Below are 19,482 nucleotides of genomic sequence, written 5' to 3'. Positions count from 1 at the left end.
GTGGACCCTATAGCACCCCATTATTGAACCCTGTGATGGGTTGTTTTTTTTTTTTTTTTCATTTTTTCATATTTATTTCTTCTGTTTCTTCTAGATGTGAAATCCGGCAGCTATACGGTGTTACAAGTAGTGGAAGCCCTTGGGTAAGAGCCTCAGCTCTAGAATGTTCTCTTCTAGCCCTGCCTGTGGTCTCTGAAAAGTTGCTTTTGTGCATTGCTGCTTTTCTGAAGCCTGAATGTCTCTTTCTATACTCTGGTATATCCCCTTTGGCCCAGCACTCTCCTTTCCTTATTAGTACCTTAGTCTAAGCCTATGTCTTTGAATTGTTTCTCTGAAACAAGTCTCATGCCACCTGGCTGAGACTACTTAAGTAGTGTTTGGAAGCACATAGCCTGTAAGCTGCATCAGTTTCTGAATCAGCCCTCAGATTTGGGATAAGATGAACGCCATCAACTGTTGTTTAGTTAGAGCTAGGATTCTTTTCGAGCTTCTTCAGACTCCATTCCCCAAGCCCCCTGCGAGATTCTAGTGAGCCTGGACCTGACTCCCACAAGCTGTGGACCCTGTCTGGGGAGTTGTCAGGAGGCTAACCCTGCAGCAGATCCCCACTAAGGAAAAATATTTGGGGGAACAGCTGAAAAATCAGTATTGCAACATGGTATTAAATGTGAGAAGTATGTATTTAAAGTCTAATGCCAGCTTTCCTCATATTTCATGCTTGGTGGATCATTTACATTGACAAATCTTATCGTGGGGTTGTTAACTGTCACAGCTAGCCTATTTTCTGAAACAGAGAAAATTTGAAAATTTGGGGAAACAAAGTTATGGTTAAGCATTTATCCAGACCATTTGGCCCATCTATTCATGTGGTTGTGCACTTGGTCTGTTTTTTGTTTGTTTGAGACAGAGTCTCACTATGTCACCCTCAGTAGAAAATGCCGTGACGTCATAGCTCACAGCAACCTCAAGCTCTTGGGCTTAGCAATTCTCTTGCCTCAGCCTCCCAAGTAGCTGGGACTATAGGTTTCCACCACAACGCCTGGCTATTTTTTGGTTGCAGTTGTCATTGTTGTTTAGCAGGCCTGGGCCAGGCTCAAACCCACCAACCTTGGTGTATGTGGCCAGCACCCTATTCACTGAGCTACCAGCGCCAAGCCCTTATTTTGTTTTTTTTTTTTTTAAATCACAGCTTTGAGATACAGTTCACATATTTTAAATTTCGCCATTTTAAAGTGTGTCATTCCATGGTTTTTGTTATATACACATATTTGTGCAATTTTCTTTTCTTTTTTGTTTTTGGAGACAGAGTTTCACTCTGTCATCCCTGGGTAGAGTGCCGGGGGTGTCACACATAGCTCACAGCAACCTCAAACTCTTGGGCTCAAGTGATCCTTTTGCCTCAGCCTCCTGAGTGGCTGGGACTACAGGCGTCCACCAGGACATCTGGCTATGTTTTTTAGAGGCAGGGCCTCACTTTTGCTCAGGCTGGTCTTGAACTCCTGAGCTCATGCAATCCACCTACCTTGGCCTCCTACAATGCTGGGATTATAGGCGTGAGCTACCACACCTGGCAATTTGTGCAATTTTCTTTTTTTTTTTTTCATTTGATTTGTGCAATTTTCAACATAATTTCAGGATATTTTCATTACTCTAAAAAGAAACCCATGCCTATTAGCAGTCATTTCTCCTTCTCTCTTCTTCCCAGCCTCTGGCAGTCACTAATTTACTTTCTGTCTCTAGGGATCTGCTTATTCTGGAAATTGCAGATAAATGGAATCATATAGTATTTGACCTTTGTTCCTGGCTTCTTTCACTTAACATGTTTTCAGGGTTCATCCATGTTGTATCATTATTATCAGTCCTGCAATTTTTTTTTCTTGCTGAATAAACATTCCATTGTATGGATATACCACATTTTGTTTAACCATTTATCAGTTGATGGATATCTGAATTGTTTCCACTTGTTAGCTATTCTGAAGAATGCTGCTATGAGCATTTGTGTGCCTTGGTACATTTTTAAATGCTCTGAATGTACAGTTTTCTACTTTCTGAGCCAAAACCTTTCTACAGTTCCTTATCCTAGGATTCTGTTGAGTGATCTTATTTTTGGCCTCGTTATTCTTAGTTATATATACACACCTTTGAGGATTTTTTTTTATTTTTTTTTTTTTATCATTATTATTATTTTTATTTTTGTAGAGACAGAGTCTCACTGTACCGCCCTCGGGTAGAGTGCCGTGGCGTCACACGGCTCACAGCAACCTCTAACTCTTGGGCTTACGCAATTCTCTTGCCTCAGCCTCCCAAGCAGCTGGACTACAGGCACCTGCCACAATGCCCGGCTATTTTTTTGTTGCAGTTTGGCCAGGGCTGGGTTTGAACCCGCTACCCTCGGCATATGGGGCTGGCGCCCTACTCACTGAGCCACAGGCGCCGCCCTTTTTTATTTATTTGTTTTTTTTTTTTTTGTAGAGACAGAGTTTCACTTTATGGCCCTTGGTAGAGTGCCATGGCATCATACAGCTCACAGCAACCTCCAACTCCTGGGCTTAAGCGAGTCTCTTGCCTCAGCCTCCCGAGTAGCTGGGACTACAGGCGCCTGCCACAACGCCCGGCTATTTTTTGGTTGCAGTTCAGCCGGGGCCGGGTTTGAACCCACCACCCTCGGTATATGGGGCCGGCGCCTTACTGACTGAGCCACCGGCGCCGCCCACACCTTTGAGGATTAATGTAACTGTCCATGGCCACATCTCCTCCAGAAACCTACTTCCTATTTATTCCTGCTTAGAGTATTTCTAGTATGTGTAATTGTAATCTCTATAGAACATTTTGAAGATAAGTCACCTCCTTGTTGCTTCAGTCAAGCTTCTCCCAAATGAATAATTCTACATATTAAAACCTTTATTCTGGCCATCTTACCTTGTAAACTTCCACCTATAAAGTTTTGGCTTTTTTGTGTTTTTTTCCCCTAGGACCTTGGTGGGTGCTTGTTCTCAGCATTTTTTCCTTAACAATAATTTGTAAAAATATGCTTAGTCTACTCCAGGTTTGGTAGCATCTGAATCTGCCGATCATCTTTCAGACCCTGTAGGGAGCTGCTAAGCTCTGTTTCAGAGGAATATCACAATCATGCCATTGGGGAGAAAGAATAAGCACTATACCTATTAGGTGTCAAGCTAGGGATGCCTGGAAACAGAAACTTCTCCTGGCTGTGGTGTCGCACGTGCTTCTGACGACGCTAGACCATTCTGGGGATTGGTTCTTTATGCTTCTATCCTTCCTGATATCTGTAATGCTGTTACCTCAGGAGTACCTGTCTGGGTTGTTTTTACTCTTAACAGGGCTTGGGTCTGCCTCCATGCCCAGAGAATGAGTGTGACTAATATTAAAATATTTATTCCTTCAAAGGCTAAACTGGGTAATGGCAGGCTATCTCTATCTTACTTTCCTCCAGGTCGTCTCTAGAGAATCCAGAGCCCCGAACTCGGGCACGAGGAATCCAGCTTTTGTCACAGGTGCTACTCCAGTGTCACTCCTTGCTCCTGGAAAAGGAAGGTACTGGTATCACTAGTAGAAATGTCTTCCTGGTTTGTCCAGCCAAGGTCTCCCATTTCTATTCGAGCCGATTTTATCGGCAGGGAAACGGGGCATAAGCTGTTTATGAATTGCTATTTTAGGGTCTTCATTCCTCACTGGTATATGTGACAAAGATGATTAGAATTTCAGGGGTATACCTGGATTTCAAGACACATAGATTTCATATGTAGCTTTAGACAGTTTTTTCAGTGTATCTTTCCCACTTTGTAAAATGGACAGAGTAGTATTGCATAGATGGGAGAGGAAAAATGACAAAATATCAAAGTACTTTGAAGTCCTGAGGAAAAAAGCCAACAATTTATTTATCTTCTGTAGCAGGAGTAGACAAACTATAGCCTGTTTTTTATTTGTTTGTTTATTCATTTATTTTGAGACACAGTCTCACTCTCTTGCCCTGGGTGAGAGTAACATGGTGTTGGCCTAGGTCACAGCAACCTCAAACTCTTGGGCTCAAGCAATCCTCCCATTTTAGACTCCCGAGTTGCTAGGACGGTAGACACCTGCCACAATGCCTGGCTAATTTTTTCTATTTTTAGTAAAGACACGATCTTGCTCTTGGTCAGGCTGGTCTTGAACACCTGAGCTCAAGTGATCCTCCCACCTTGGGCTCCTAGAGTGCTAGGATTACAGGTGTTAGCTACTGTTCCTTGTCTGTTTTTTATTTTTTAGGGAGACAAGGTCTCACTAGTGTGAGACCCTGGCTGTGAACCCCTAGGCTCCAAGCAATCCTCCCTACCTCAACCTCCCAAGTAGCTAGGACTACAGCCAGCTCTCTCCCCATATCCAGAGACTGTGTGGCCCTGTTTCTATGCTTAAAGCTAGATGCCTGGCTTACCTCGTACTTTTATAAATTAAAAAGTTTTCTTGGAACACAGCCATACCCATTTATTTATCTATTGCATTACTATCCGACCCTTTAAAAAAGAGTATGTGGAAAAAAAAAAAAAAAGAGTCTGTGGGCTGGGCATAGTGGTTCATGCCTGTAACCCAGCACTTTGGGAGGCCAAGGCAAGAGGATCCCTTGAACAAAGCTAAGAGTTAGAAAATAGCCTGAGCAACATAACAAGATCCAAATTAACCAAGCATGGTAGTACATACCTATAGTCCTAGCTGCTTGGGAAGCTGAGGCAGGAGGATCACTTGAGCTCAGGATTTAGAGGTTGCAGTGAGCTATAATGTTGTCACTGCATCTAGCCTGGGCAACAGACCCTGTCTCAAAATAAAATAAAATGAAAAACCAGTTTGCAGACTCCAGTTCTATAGAAAGGGATTTCTGTGCTAAGAATGGGTTTCACTGTAGACTTACATAGGAATGGATAAAATACGCTCCCCTATTTTCTTGACTGATCAAGTCAAGGCCTCTTGAAATGGGAGGACATGGGACATATCTCTTAGTGAAGGAGAAAATTCGTAGTAGACCCCAAACAGGAACAGCCCTTATAGACTTAGGGAAGGAAACAAAGTTGGTGGGCCCTCCTTGCATCTGTGTGAACTAATGGCTGAATCTGGTTTGTGCAGTGATACACCTGATCCTGTTCTATGAGAACCGGCTGAAGGACCATCATCTTGTGATCCCATCTGTTCTGCAGGGTTTGAGGGCCCTTGTGAGTCTTCCTTCATTTTCTTACATAACTGTGCTTATGGGAGCCCTTGTCTAGTTGCCTCCATGCCCTTTAAGGAAAAGGCTTCTGGTGCTGAGAAGCAGAAGCCCAAATGTGGTACTTTTTTTTTTTTCTTTTTTGAGACAGAGACTCATTATGTCGCCCTCAGTAGAGGGCCATGGTGTCACAGCTCATAGCAACCTCAACCTTTGCGCTTAAGTGATTCTCTTACCTCAGCCTCCTGAGTAGCTGGGACTACAGGTGCCCACCACAACGCCCAGCTATTTTTTTTTTTTTTTTTTTTTTTTTTTTTGATTGTAGTTGTCAGTGTTTAGCAGGCCTGGGTCCGGCTTGAACCTGCCAGCCTCAGTATATGTGGCCGGTGCCCTACTCACTGAGCTACGGGCACCAAGCCCCAAATGTGGTACTTTTAATAAATTCGTATCAGTCAGCTCTACTTCGGTTTTTATTTAGAAGAGTAAAAGTATCCTTTTGGAGACTGGAATTTATAGCCAAACTGGAAGGAGCTGCAGACAACTCCTTAGCTTGAGAAAGTTTCTCACTATTAGTGCTTTTTTCTGTACTAGGATGTCGTGATTTCCACTGTAGCTAATTAAGTCTATTGTAGGGTTGTTTCTTGGAGGCCGTGTTACAATTCCCTCAGTGCTCACATACTTTCTGTCCCTACACCCAGAGCCTGTGTGTGGCCCTGCCCCCAGGGCTGGCTGTTTCTGTGCTTAAAGCCGTCTTCCAGGAGGTACACGTACAGGTGAGTGATAACAGTCATGCTAGTATTCTCCTCTGTCTCCCAGCCCTTGAGATGACTAGAATTAGACAACATAAATTACCTAGTATGTGTCAGCTATTTTTAGTATGGGACCATGCTTATACATGTATGTTATTCCTTGCTACTGTATGAAGAGAGGCATGCATGCCATTATATCTGACCTGTGTCCTCTTATATCTACAGAAAGTAAAGCATCCATCTGGCAGGTTTGGGTCACTGGCACTACTACTGTAAAACTTGGTCAACATTCTTATTTCTCTATGATTCTTAGGTTGATCTTATGCTGATATAAAGAGCACTTTCTACTTAGAGATCGCAAAGCAAGAAGTAATGTCAGCTGAGGTATTCTTTTGAGTACTTTCTTTACTTACTTCCTTTGTTCCCTGCCCCCAAGTCCCTGCCACAGGTGGACCGACACACAGTCTACAGTATCATCACCAATTTCATGCGAACCCGGGAAGAAGGTAAGAGGCAGGGCTCCTTGGGAAGTCTGAAAATTGAGCACATCCTACTTTTTTTCCTCCCATTAGCAGGACTCATTTTAGCTGGGGTCTATATAGAATAGCCAGTACCCTGTAAAAGGAATAATAAAAGTTGATCTAGGGGTTCACTCTCACCCCAGTGAAGTAAAGGAAGGATGGAGTTTGAGCCAGTGTTTTAAATTCTTACCTCCACAATAAAAAAAAAAAAAAAATGTATATATATATATATATTTGCACATCTCTTCACTTAGTAATTCTCTTGGAATAGGAAAACGAAAGGGTCTACTTGAGAGGAAAGGAGAGGCAGTGACAGTAGAAGGAGAACACAGGCCAGGAGAAAGCCCAAGCTGTTATTCCTGTAGGACAGTAGTGACCTTATTCTCTCCTTCCCAGAGCTGAAGGGCCTAGGAGCTGACTTCACCTTTGGCTTCATCCAGGTGATGGATGGGGAAAAGGATCCCCGTAATCTTCTGGTGGCCTTCCAGATCGTCCATGACCTCATTTCTAGGGACTATAGCCTGGGTATGTCTTTGTAGCTGTGAATTTCCTGGTCGGGTCTTGTCAAGTGAATGAAACTGATAAGTCAACCTCATTCTTTCTATGTTGCCATAGGACCCTTTGTGGAAGAGTTATTTGAAGTGACATCCTGTTATTTCCCTATTGATTTTACTCCCGTAAGTAGCACCTTTATTCATCCATTCAAGTTTTTTATTTATTTTTTAATTTCTTTTTTACCAAGCTGAGTGTCATTTATTCAAATATTTGCAGAGTATCTGCTGTGAGCCAGTCCCCATTATAGGTACTGAGGGTACAGATCAACAAAACAGATAGTCCCTGCCCTCATGAATTTACATTTTAGTAAACTGGGAAGTGGAGAAGCCTTTGACATTAGAGAAAGGATTCGAATCAGCAGGTATTTGGGGGGCTCCTTAGCTCCTTAACAGCATACTTAGTGCTGAGGGACTGATTGTAAAACATTGTCCCTGCCCTTGAAGGTTGAAACATTAACATAACAGTATGAGATTAGGTACCAAAGTGAGTGGTGCTATAGTTGTGCAAAGAAGACAGAGTTCAGTGTGAGCTAGAGTAGGCAGGAACTGCCTTCACAGATAAGATAGAATTTCAGTTGGTTTGTGAGGGATGCAAAGGATATGACATGATTCTGGAGTTAGAGAGGGCATCTCAGGCAATAGAAACAAAGTGACTAAATAAAGAAGGCACAGTTGAGCACACTATGTACAGAAGGTGTTTGCTTTAACCCTCATGAGCCTTCCTCCCACTCTGTATTTGAGTTCCCTTCTCCTTCCAAATAACCAGGGTCTGATCACCTCGTGGGTGTGTGTGGGTATGTATACTACAAGCATTAGTGGTTTGGAAAAAATAAAAGCACTTCTATTTCAGAATGCCAAACATTTGAGTATTAACTCTCACTGCCGTTAAAGTGACACAGCCATCTTTGCTGTAGGGAATTTCTTACCAGATTATTTCAGTTGACATGTTGTATAGGAACACCTCTCTCCTGAAATGAGGCTTTTCATTTCTTTGGTAATCAGTATACCTATTTCCAACTCAAAAGAACTTACGGCTCTGAGAGCTTAAAAATCCTGGTCTGGGGCTCGGCACCTGTGCTCAGTGGCTAGGGCACCAGCCACATACACCAGAGCTGGCAGGTTCGAATCCAGCCTACACCCATCAAACAGCAATAACAACTACAACCAAAAAATAGCTAGGTGTTGTGGCAGGTGCCTGTAGTCCCAGCTACTTGGGAGGCTGAGGTGAGAGAATCACTTAAGCCCAAGAGTTTGAGGTTGCTGTGAGCTGTGATGCTGTAGCACTCTATTATGGGCAACATAGTGAGACTCTGTCTAAAAAAAAAAAAAAAAGATCCTGGTTTGGCTACCATGTTCTTCTGTTTCTATTTTGTTTTGTATTTTATTTCATTTTTGTTTTTTGTTTTTTTTTTTGAAACAGAGTCTTACTATGTCGCCATGAGTAGAGTGCTGTGGCATCACAGCTCATAGCAACCTCAAACTCTTGGGCTTAAGCGGTTCTCTTGCCTCAGCCTCCCAAGTAGCTGGGACTACACGCACCTGCCACAATGCCTGGCTATTTTTTGTTGCAGTTGTTTTTGTTGTTTAGCTGGCCCGAGCTGGGTTTGAACCCACCAGCCTCGGTGTATGTGGCTGGTGCCATAACCACTGTGCTACAGGCGCTGAACGTTTATTTCATTTTTGAAAAGATAATACATTCACATGATTCAGAGTCCAAAAGGGTGGAAAATCTCCTTACTACCTTTCTTTCTCCATAGTCAACCAAGTTTATCTGTTATATTTGTATCCTTACAGAGCTTTTTCATCCATGTATAAGCAAGTGCTCCCCACAAAAAAAGAATCATACACACATATTTTCCTATACTCTGCTTTTTCACTTTATGGTGTTAGAGTTCCATATCGGTATATAAACTTGTTTTTTCATTCTTTTTTTTTTTTTTTGGCCAGGGCTGGGTTTGAACCTGCCACCTCCGGCATATGGGGCTGGCACCCTACTCCGTTGAGCCACAGGCGCCACCTTGTTTTTTCATTCTTTATAGCTGCATAATATTCCTTTGCCCAGAATACCTTTTAACTTCAATAGTCTTCTATAGGATTAAAAGTTGTTGCTAATCTTTTGTTGTTACAAGCAGTACTGCACCTTACATATGTATGAATATAATAGAATGCCTAAAAGTGGAATTACTAGGTCAAAGAATATATGCATCTGTAATTTGAGGGAGAGGAAGATATTTCACCCATTTTCTTGAAAGGTAATATAGTGAGCATGGTTCAACATCTTAAAGCATAGAGAAATAAGCCTATTTTCATATCCCTCTATTGTCACTGTCCATTTTCCCTTTAGAATCAGTATTCCCAGCTGTTTGTATACTTCCCCAGAGACAGTCTAGGCAAAACAAACTTACAGATAATATTAGTAGAGTTTCTCTTACGCATTTTTTTTTCTTTTTTTTTTTGAGACAGAGTCTCACTTTGTCACCCTGGGTAGAGTGCTGTGGCATCACAGCCCACAGTAATCTCAAACTCTTGGGCTCAAGTGATTCTCTTGCTTCAGCCTCTCAAGTAACTGGGACTACAGGTATCTGCCTCAATGCCAAGCTATTTTTAGAGACAGGGTCTTGCTCTGGCTCAGGCTGATCTCGAACTCCTGAGCTCAGGCAATCTACCCGCCCAGGCCTCCCAGAGGGCTAGGATTACAGGCATGAGCCACTGCGCCTGGGCTTCTTAAGCAGATTTTTATGTGTTGTTCTGTGCTATGGTCTATCAGAAGCAAAAAATTCTTGTTAAGATAGTAATTGAAACAGATATACGGCTAGACCTGGTGGCTCATGCCTATCATCCTAGCACTCTGGGAGGCCAAGATAGGATCCCTTGAGCTCAGGAGTTGGAGATCATCCTGAGCAAAAGCAAGACCTTATCTCTACTAAAAATAGAAAAACTAGGGCTCAGTGCCCGTAGCTCAGTGAGTAGGGCGCTAGCCCCATACGCTGAGGCTGGTGGGTTCAAGCCTGGCCTGGGCCGGCTGGACAAGAATGACAACTGCAACCAAAAAATAGCCGGGTGTTGTGGTAGGTGACTCCGGCTACTCAGGAGGCTGAGGCAAGAGAATCCCTTAAGCCCAAGAGTTTGAGGTTGCTGTGAGCTGTGACACCACAGCATTCAACCCAGAGAGACATAGTGAGACTCTGTCTCAAAAAACCAAAAAACCAAAAAACAGAAAAACTAGCCGGGCATGGTGGCATGTGCCTACTCTGGAGGCTGAGGCAGGACGCTTGTTTGAACTTAGGAGTTTCAGGTTGCCGTGAGCTAAGCTAAGGCCGTGGTACTCTAGCTGGGGTGATAGGGTGAGACTCTGTCTGAAAAAAAAAAAAGAGAGAGAGAGAGAGAGAGAGGCTTGGCACCTATAGCTCAGTGGCTAGGGCGCTAGCCACATACACTGGACCTGGTAGGTTTGAACCCAGCCTAGGCCTGCCAAACAGCAATGACAATTACAACAAAAAAATAGCTGGGTGTTGTGGCAACTGCCTATAGTCCCAGCGACTTGGGAGGCTGAGGCAAGAGAATTGCTTAAGCCCGAGAGTTTGAGGTTTGTTGTGAGCTGTGACACCATGGCACTCTACCGAGGGCAACATAGTGAAACTCTGTTTCAGGGGAAAATAAATAAATAAAATGAGAGAAAACTGATACATGGTGCTAATGTAACTATTTGCATTAGAAGTATTCTTTGTTGTCGGACAGCACCTGTGGCTCAGTCGGTAAGGCGCCGGCCCCATATACCGAGGGTGGCGAGTTCAAACCCGGCCCCTGCCAAACTGCAACCAAAAAATAGCCGGGTGTTGTGGTGGGTGCCTGTAGTCCCAGCTACTCGGGAGGCTGAGGCAAGAGAATCACTTAAGCCCAGGAGTTGGAGGTTGCTGTGAGCTGTGTGAGGCCACGGCACTCTACCGAGGGCCATAAAGTGAGACTCTGTCTCTACAAAAAAAAAAAAAGAAGTATTCTTTATTGTCTTACAAATCACTTTTGCCTATGTGCCATCATAGTGGATCTCTTGAGTGTAAGTTTTGATTCCTTTAACTTTTAATATGCCTATGTGCTCACTTTATAGAAGGGGTTGGCAAATTTTTCCTATAAAGGGCTAGACAGAACCTATTTTAGGCTTTGTGGGTCATGTAGTCTCTGATGCAACTTCCAGCTCTGCTATTGCAGCGTAAAAACAACCATAGACACAGTGCCTATATCCTAATAAAAATTTTTATGAACATTGAATTTGGATTTCATATAATTTTTACGTCTCACAAGATGTTCTTTTGATTTTTTTTTTTTTTTGAACATTAAAAACTATTAGTTATTACCCTATTCTGCATGATTGCCACTTCCAAGACTGTGTTCAAGGGTGGTTTGGAGAGCTTTGCAAACCCATAGCCCTTTTTCCTTTTCCAGCCACCTAATGATCCCCATGGTATCCAAAGAGAAGATCTCATTCTAAGTCTTCGAGCTGTGCTGGCTTCTACACCACGATTTGCAGAGGTGGGTCTAGCCAAAGTCAAGGTGTACAACCTCTGCCTATAGAATGCTCTGAAGAAAGAACAGTAGAAGAATAGGAAAAACGAGAGATCCAGTGTGCATTTCAAGATATTACATATACACCCTGCAAGTATCTTGTGTGGCAAGTATCTTCAGACCTTTTATGGAGAAAACTTTACCATCTCTTCCTTTAAAAGAGTAATCTAATACCTACACGTTATTGTCTTTTTAGATCCTATAACTTTGCCAATTTGCTTATTTTTCATATAACTGGGGCTCTGGCCACAGCTTGGCAAAAAGGTTAGCTAACAATCACAACTCTTGATTTGAATATGACTCCTTGATGTAGCACCTGCCCCTGAAGACTGGTGGCAGTAAGGACATGGTTGGCCTAGATGTGGCAGAGACATTACCTATCCCAGGCATGAGATCATCCCTGTCTCCCACAGTTCTTGCTGCCCCTGTTGATTGAAAAGGTGGATTCTGAGATTCTGAGTGCCAAGTTGGATTCTCTGCAGACTCTGGTGAGTGAGTGATTTTTTTTGTCCTCCTTGCAGGATCCAACAACCTTTAGACAAGTTAGGGATACTAAAGAATATAGATTATTGGATAGCCATGGGCCTTAGACTAGGGATACCCATGGCTTAGCACCTGTAGCTCAGTGGTAGCCCCCCCAGCCACATACACCGGAGCTGGCGTATTGGAGCCTGGCCCGGGTCTGCTAAACAATAACAACTACAATTAAAAAAAACAAAAAAATATATACGGACCTTGTGGTGGGCGCCTATAGTCCCAGCTACTCAGGGAGCTGAGGCAAGAGAATCACTTAAGCTCAAGAGTTTGAGGTTGCTGGGAACTGTGATACCATGGCACTCTACTGAGGGCAACATAGTGAGACTGTCTCAACAACAAAGAATAGGGATACCCACAATTTGGGCCCATGTGTTGACCTCAAGCTTCCAGCTGCGTAATACCTTGTCTTGTAGTAACTGAGCAGTAACCGAGGAAAGGCTGACCAGGGCTCCCTCTTGATGATGCTTTATTTTTATCAGTTAGGGTAAAACTGCTATGTCTCTGTGCTATAGGTAGGACTGTTGGGTTTTCTGCTGAGAGTTAGGCTCCTTCAGGTGCCATAATGCTGAGGTGCCTGCATAGCCTATGATGTCTGAGTGTGTAGGTAGCCGATGCCCGATGTTTTCCTTGGCAGAATGCTTGCTGTTCTGGGTATGGCCAGAAGGAACTGAAGGACTTCCTCCCCAGTCTTTGGTCTTCTATTCGCAGAGAGGTGAGTGTTACTTAGATAAATTCACTACTGTTAACTCCTAGTTGTCAGGCATGAGAAGAAATAATATGCCCTGTCCTTTACCCTCTGTTGTCCCCAGTACCAAAGGTACTACTATGCCTGTTTATTCAATAGCAAAAAAGAGGACATAATTCTAGTTAAATAACAAGAGAATGAGCTCCTACGTGAGGGTCAGCTGCTCGGTGAGAGCACTTGATCATCTTTGCACATTGCCCACTTCCTGTCCTTCCATGGCAAGGAGTATAGGTCATGGTTCCTCTGGCACCAATGCTGATGAGAGGGCAAGAAAGACAGGATAGAGGATCCTAACAGCCACTGCTCAGAGTTGGCATTCTGTTTCTCAAAAAGGGTGTATCTCAATCCTGAGTGAGATTAAGGACTTGGTGAGAATACATCAGTTAACAAGATGTTAATTTCTATTGCTGCACCTTAGCGTTCTCACTCCTCCCTCCCCATCAAAGAAATAGGCAGTGGCTGAGTGGGGTCTCATCTGGTGCAGGCTCATCTCAGTAGCCATGGGATCCCTCCCCAACAGGTGTTCCAGACGGCAAGTGAGCGGGTGGAGACAGAGGGCCTGGCAGCCCTCCACTCCCTGACTGCGTGTTTGTCTCGCTCTGTGCTGAGAGCTGATGCTGAGGACCTCCTTGACTCCTTCCTTAGCAGCATCCTACAGGGTAATGGGGAAGTGAGCACGATAGAGATGGCATTCCTTAAGGGCCACTAATCTTTCATATGTAGCCCTCACAGTGATTTTGGGGCTACAGCCCTCCATTGAATTGAAGACAATTTGAATAGCAACTGCTAACAGATTGTCCCAAGTCTCGGTCTCCAGCCTTCGTGGACTCTAGGGGAATTGGGCCACTTTGGGCCTGCTTCTCAGGTCTGTGATGTGCTGCCTTTCTAGACTGCAGGCACCATGTGTGTGAACCAGACATGAAACTCGTGTGGCCTAGTGCCAAACTGTTGCAAGCAGCTGCAGGTGCATCTGCCCGGGCCTTTGACCACATCACTAGCAACATATTGCCTTTACTGCTGGAACAGTTCCACAAGCACAGTCAGGTAAGGGAGCAGAGTCTTTGGGAGAAATGATGGGACCTGTGTGCCAGGATCCCTTTCTCAGACAGAGCAAACAGAGCTTTAACTTGGGCCCAGATAGAAGATCGTGGTTATTGCTTCCATGAGATGCTGCCGGTTCTCTTGTTCACTCTTTTCCTGACTCTTACATAAAAGAATAATTCTCTCTACTACCAGAATAGCAGATTGAAATCTTCCAAAATATTCTTTGACCCCAGTATCCCTTAAAACATTACAGAGCAACCAGCGGCGGACAATCCTTGAAATGATCCTAGGTTTCTTAAAGCTGCAGCAGAAATGGAGCTATGAAGACAAAGGTAAGATTACTTTTTCCATTTGTATCCTAGGACCTGGAACACTGTACCCTCCACAGGATGGCAGGGCAGAGTGCTATGTGGTAGTCTAGGTTAGTGGTCCTGCTATTCTGAGGTTGTAGCAGAAGAGACCACTTAATGGATGAGATTTTTTTTTCCCAACGTGCTTCCTTGGACACCCATGGATTAAGCTCTTTAAATCTTCCCCACATTGTTCTTGTATCATAAACGAGTCAGGTTTTTTTTTTTTTTTGTGGTTTTTGGCCAGGGCTGGGTTTGAACCCGCCACCTCTGGCATATGGGACCAGTGACCTACCCCTTTGAGCCACAGGCACTGCCCATGAATCAGGGTTTTTTAATGTAAGGGCTTCCTTCTAACTTGGCCCCTCTCTCCCTAGATCAAAGGCCTCTGAGTGGCTTCAAGGACCAGCTGTGCTCACTAGTATTCATGGCCCTAATAGACCCCAGCACCCAACTTCAGCTTGTTGGCATCCGTACGCTCACAGTTTTGGGTGCACAACCAGGTACATCTTAAGGGAAAGAGAGAACATAAGAGTATTGATTCTTTCCTTGCAATTTTCTATCTTAAGAGCAGTCCTATTGCAACTCTGATGTTTAGGGTTTCTAACGGGCTTTTGGGAAGGGTAGTTGCAGGGGAAGAAAGATGAGGTTCATATTCCCTTCTAACTACAGATCTCCTATCTTCTGGCGACTTGGAACTGGCTGTGGGTCACCTATACAGATTGAGCTTCGTGGAGGAGGATTCCCAGAGTTGGTGAGAATCAAAGCAGTGAGACAGAGGGCAAGCTGTTCCCTGCCTCTGTATTGGTAGCAACAGATCAAGTAAGGACCAGGGCTCTATGCTTCGGACCATTGACTCCACTTAGGGAGGTGGCTGTGTGTTAGGCTCTGGCTGTTAACCAGGTGGAGAGATGTGAGATGGCCTCTTTTGTGGGGGGCAGAGGGATTTCAGAAGCCCTGTACAACTCAGTGGTGTAGATACTTGAGTACTGCTCTTTTAGCAAGGAGGCCTCGGGAGCCTGTACTCCAGAATCTACCTAATGTCAGGCCTAGGCAGGAGAGTGGTGAGCTAAGGCTCAGCCAAAACACGTCTGCTGTGTGCCCCCAGCAGGATGGCAGCACTGGAAGCAGCAGGAGCCTTGGCCACTCTCTACCCTGTGGCCTTTAGCAGCCACCTAGTACCCAAGCTTGCTGAGGAGCTACGCATAGGTATGTGTCTTTAATCTTGTGTGGTCTACCCACTCCCAGCAAGGCATTGGAGCCCTTGTGCTTGCCATCACAGTGAAACCTTGTCTCTTGGGTTGCTTTCAGAGGAATCAGATTTGACTAGAGAAGATGGGCCCACCAAATGCTCCCGGCATCTGCACTGTATGCAAGCCTTGTCAGCTGTATCAACACATCCCAGCATTGTTAAGGAGACACTGCCTCTGCTGCTGCAGCATCTCTGGCAGGTGAACAAAGGTAACTACCAGGAATAATATCCATGGAGCCTGGCTGAATGGGGACCTGGAGTCAAGTATGGAGTTGACTCTTCTATGGCAATGGTTTAACTGTAGCTATACAGTTAGAATAGATTAAGAATGACGTAGCAAACTTTTCAAAAAAGTACTGATACCTGGGTCCAGCTGAATCAGGCTCTGAGGAGGGACAAGACTTAAGCAACAGTAATTATTATTATTATTATTATTATTATTTTGTAGAGACAGAGTCTCACTTTATGGCCCTCGGTAGAGTGCCGTGGCCTCACACAGCTCACAGCAACCTCCAACTCCTGGGCTTAAGCGATTCTCTTGCCTCAGCCTCCCGAGTAGCTGGGACTACAGGCACCTGTCACAATGCCCGGCTATTTTTTGGTTGCAGTTTGGCTGGGGCTGGGTCTGAACCCGCCACCCTCGGTATATGGGGCCGGCGCCTTACCGACTGAGCCACAGGCGCCGCCCAGCAACAGTAATTATTAGAGTGCTTAGGTGGTTTTCACATGAGATAAGAATTGAGGAACACCACACTAAGGCCATGGTGCTCAAAATGTGATCTGTCAGTCAAGCTGCACCATCTTGGAGCTTGTTAAAAGTACAGAGTCTCAGGCTCAGTGTCTGGAGCTCAGCGGGTAGGGCACAAGCTACATACATTAGGACTGGTGGGCTTGAACGCGACCCAGGCCTGCCAAACAACAATGACAACTACAACAACAAAAAAACAATAGCCAGGTGTTGGGCGGCACCTGTGGCTCAGTGAGTAGGGCGCCGGCCCATATACCAAGGGTGGTGGGTTCAAACCCAGCCCTGGCTAAACTGCAACAAAAAATAGCCGAGCGTTGTGGCAGGCACCTGTGGTCACAGCTACTCGGGAGGCTGAGGCAAGAGCTGCAGGTTGTTGTGAGCTGTGACACCAGCACTATACCAAGGGTGACAAAGTGAGACTCTGTCTCTATAAAAATAGATAAATAAAATTAAAAAATAGCCGGGTGTTGTGGCAGGCGCCTCTAAGTCCCAGGTACTTGGGAGGCTAAGGCAAGAGAATTGCTTAAGCCCAAGAGTTTTTTTTTTTTTTTTTTTTTGAGGCAGAGCCTCAAGCTGTCACCCTGGGTAGAGTGCTGTGGCATCACAGCTTACAGCAACATCCACTTCCTGGGCTCAAGGGATTCTCCTGCCTCTGCCTCCCAAGTAGGTGGGACTATAGGCGCCTGCCACAACGCTCAACTATTTTTTGGTTGCAGTCATCATTGTTGTTTGGTGGGGCCAGGCTGGATTCAAACCCACCAGCTCAGGTGTATGTGGCTGGTGCCTTAGCTGCTTGATGCCACGGCACTCTATCAAGGGCGACATGATGAAACTCTCAAAAAAAAAAAGAAGTAGAGAATCTTAGTTTCTCAGTGATAACAGTTGGCATTTTAACAGGGTCCCCAGTTAATGCATAGGCACCTTTGAGTTTGAGAAGCACTGCCCTAAGGTAAAAGTGATGACAGCAGCTACTGTGACTGGGAACCTATGTATGATCACCATAGGTCCTCACTTACCTCTGCTCCCTACTTAGGACTGCCTACCCCTCATGGGTAGATCCAGGTTTGTAGTGGTTGGTCCAGCAGCTCTTCCATAGTAGAAAGAATACTAGGCTGGGAGGGTGACTTGGGCTTGATTCCTGACTTTGCACTTACTGTGACCCTAGCAAAACCCACAAGCATTTTATTGTACCTCCGTGTCCTCTATAAAGTGTGAGAAATGATACTTCTAGGATTGTTATGAAAATAAGGAGAGATATCTGAATTCTTCTGTTGCTGAGCCCAGCACACAGCAGGTCTCAACTATGAAGTCTGAACAGATGAAAAACCACTAAGAGAGTAAAATGATTCAGCTCTTTAATAAAGACATTCTCAGTCTTTTCATTCATTTATCTTTGATTGTATTTCCCATCTGCTATATTGGAAAAAACCTGGAAGTGGCTTTATGAAAACATTACAGAGAATACTTTCTCACGAACAGGGAATATGGTTGCACAGTCCAGTGAAGTTATTGCTGTTTGTCAAAGTCTCCAACAAGTGGCAGAAAAATGTCAGCAGGACCCAGAAAGTTGCTGGTATTTCCACCAGACAGCCATACCTTGTCTGCTTGCCTTGGCTGTGCAGGCTTCCATGCCAGGTAACATTCCATGCCAGGTAACATTCCACTTTTCCTCCTTCCCAGCTTCTAAGAATTCTCCCCTTAGTGTTGACCAGCACTGCCATCCTGTGGGTATTGGTGGTAATGGAGCTTATGCTATCAGAGTCCTAATTTAAATCCTTAGTCCTCTGGGTGAGATTGCACTTCATAGCAGAGTGCCAACCTGACCAATAGAAGGAACCAAAATCCACTAGTGTTAACAGCATTCAAGAAGATACGCACCCCTTTTTTCTCTTTGATTGCTATATAATTAGTTTAGTTAGAATTGAACACTGGCCTGGTTGGGTTTCATCCTCAACTCTACCACTTGGTAACCTAGGTGAAGATATGTGGGATATTCAGCCTTTCTAAGCCTCAGTTTCCTCACTTGTAAGATGGGGATAAATAGTAACATCGGCATCTCAAAGTAATTGGTAATAATTAAATAAAAGTGTGGAATGCCTGCCACAGAGCAAGTGCTCAGTATGTGACAGTTGTTATAAATAATAAGGGCCCATGAAGACAAATCTATGTTATTTTTAAATTTTTCTAAAGACCAGCATTGCTAGAATTCTGTGTGGCCCCAGCTTAGACTCCTCTTTTTCGAGTTCCTGGCTGCTTCTCAAGACTACAGCTTACCAGAGGATAGATTAAAAACTGCTGCTGGTATGGCTAGAGTCAGCCCCAGAATCATGACAACACAACCTACTCATTTGGACCGCTCAACCACAGTCATGGCCTTGTGATTGTGTGTGTGTGTGTTTGCTTTGGTTTGGCAGGGAAGGAGCCCTTGGTTCTAAGGAAAGTGCTGCTGGAGGATGAGGTCTTGGCTGCCATGGTGTCCGTCATTGGTACTGCCTCCACTCACCTAAGCCCTGAGTGAGTATAACCACTGATGTGGCTTCAACCCAGACAAAAGGATAGGATTCCTTGCAATAGCTAGCTGCCTTGTCAGCTGTTCTTTTACCCACATTTAAATGTGGAGGCAGTTAATTGTTAAGTTTTGCTGAGAAAGCAGAAGGAAAGGATTCTTGGCACCATGGATTGTGGGGATGGGTGGGCCATGGGCCAGTGATTCTAAACTACAAATGTGCGTAACAGTTACCTGTGGAGCATTTTTAAAATGTACATTGACCCAACCTGAGCAAGCATGGGACCCCATCTCTACTAAAAATAGAAAATTACCCAGGTGTGGTGGCATGCACCTGTAGTCCCAACTACTCAGGAGGCTGAGGCAGGAGGATCACTTGAGCCCAGGAGTTTGAAGTTGCAGTGAGCTATCATGACACGACTGCACTTTAGCCAGGACAATAGAGTTGAGATTGTCTCAAAACACACACACACACACACACACACACACACAGTGTTTTCTTACTAGATTGTAGCCTACGAGAGAGTGATTTAATCTGTCTGGTTCACTGCTTTCCCACCAGGGCCTGGAATGGGAATAGTTCTTGGCACCTGTCCAGTTAATGCTTATTAAATGTATGAATAATCAGCCTATCCCATTGACATGGTGACCCTCATGTGCACCCCAGAGTGAAAAAGCACTGCTATGGCAGGAAAGACTGCTTTATAAACCTAGCTCCTTGA

General features: G+C 44.5%; 1 protein-coding gene across 6 annotated transcripts in view; it reads left to right on the top strand.

Moving 5' to 3' along the window:
- MMS19 (MMS19 homolog, cytosolic iron-sulfur assembly component) overlaps positions 1–19,482 on the top strand; it is a 49,112-nt gene that overhangs the window by 25,455 nt on the left and 4,175 nt on the right. For 2 of the 6 annotated variants that reach the window (XM_053582864.1, XM_053582868.1), the window contains exons 2-20: positions 95–143; positions 3,455–3,555; positions 5,116–5,201; positions 5,893–5,967; positions 6,380–6,449; positions 6,861–6,989; positions 7,080–7,141; positions 11,459–11,545; positions 11,992–12,066; positions 12,750–12,827; positions 13,381–13,519; positions 13,750–13,904; positions 14,158–14,236; positions 14,632–14,757; positions 14,927–15,008; positions 15,363–15,463; positions 15,566–15,715; positions 17,734–17,889; positions 18,669–18,768. In XM_053582864.1, the coding sequence (XP_053438839.1) occupies positions 95–143; positions 3,455–3,555; positions 5,116–5,201; positions 5,893–5,967; positions 6,380–6,449; positions 6,861–6,989; positions 7,080–7,141; positions 11,459–11,545; positions 11,992–12,066; positions 12,750–12,827; positions 13,381–13,519; positions 13,750–13,904; positions 14,158–14,236; positions 14,632–14,757; positions 14,927–15,008; positions 15,363–15,463; positions 15,566–15,715; positions 17,734–17,889; positions 18,669–18,768 (1,900 nt within the window). Of the gene's footprint in view, positions 1–94; positions 144–3,454; positions 3,556–5,115; positions 5,202–5,892; positions 5,968–6,379; positions 6,450–6,860; positions 6,990–7,079; positions 7,142–11,458; positions 11,546–11,625; positions 11,685–11,991; positions 12,067–12,749; positions 12,828–13,380; positions 13,520–13,749; positions 13,905–14,157; positions 14,237–14,631; positions 14,758–14,926; positions 15,009–15,362; positions 15,464–15,565; positions 15,716–17,733; positions 17,890–18,668; positions 18,769–19,482 lie in introns of those variants that run through there. The other 4 variants (XM_053582865.1, XM_053582867.1, XM_053582866.1 and 1 more) reach the window with 4 other exon arrangements.

The sequence above is a fragment of the Nycticebus coucang genome, chromosome 3 (assembly GCF_027406575.1).
Source record: "Nycticebus coucang isolate mNycCou1 chromosome 3, mNycCou1.pri, whole genome shotgun sequence".
Taxonomy (NCBI): domain Eukaryota; kingdom Metazoa; phylum Chordata; class Mammalia; order Primates; family Lorisidae; genus Nycticebus; species Nycticebus coucang.
The sequence above is the reverse complement of the archived record's forward strand: the minus strand, read 5'-3'. Positions and strand labels throughout refer to the sequence as shown.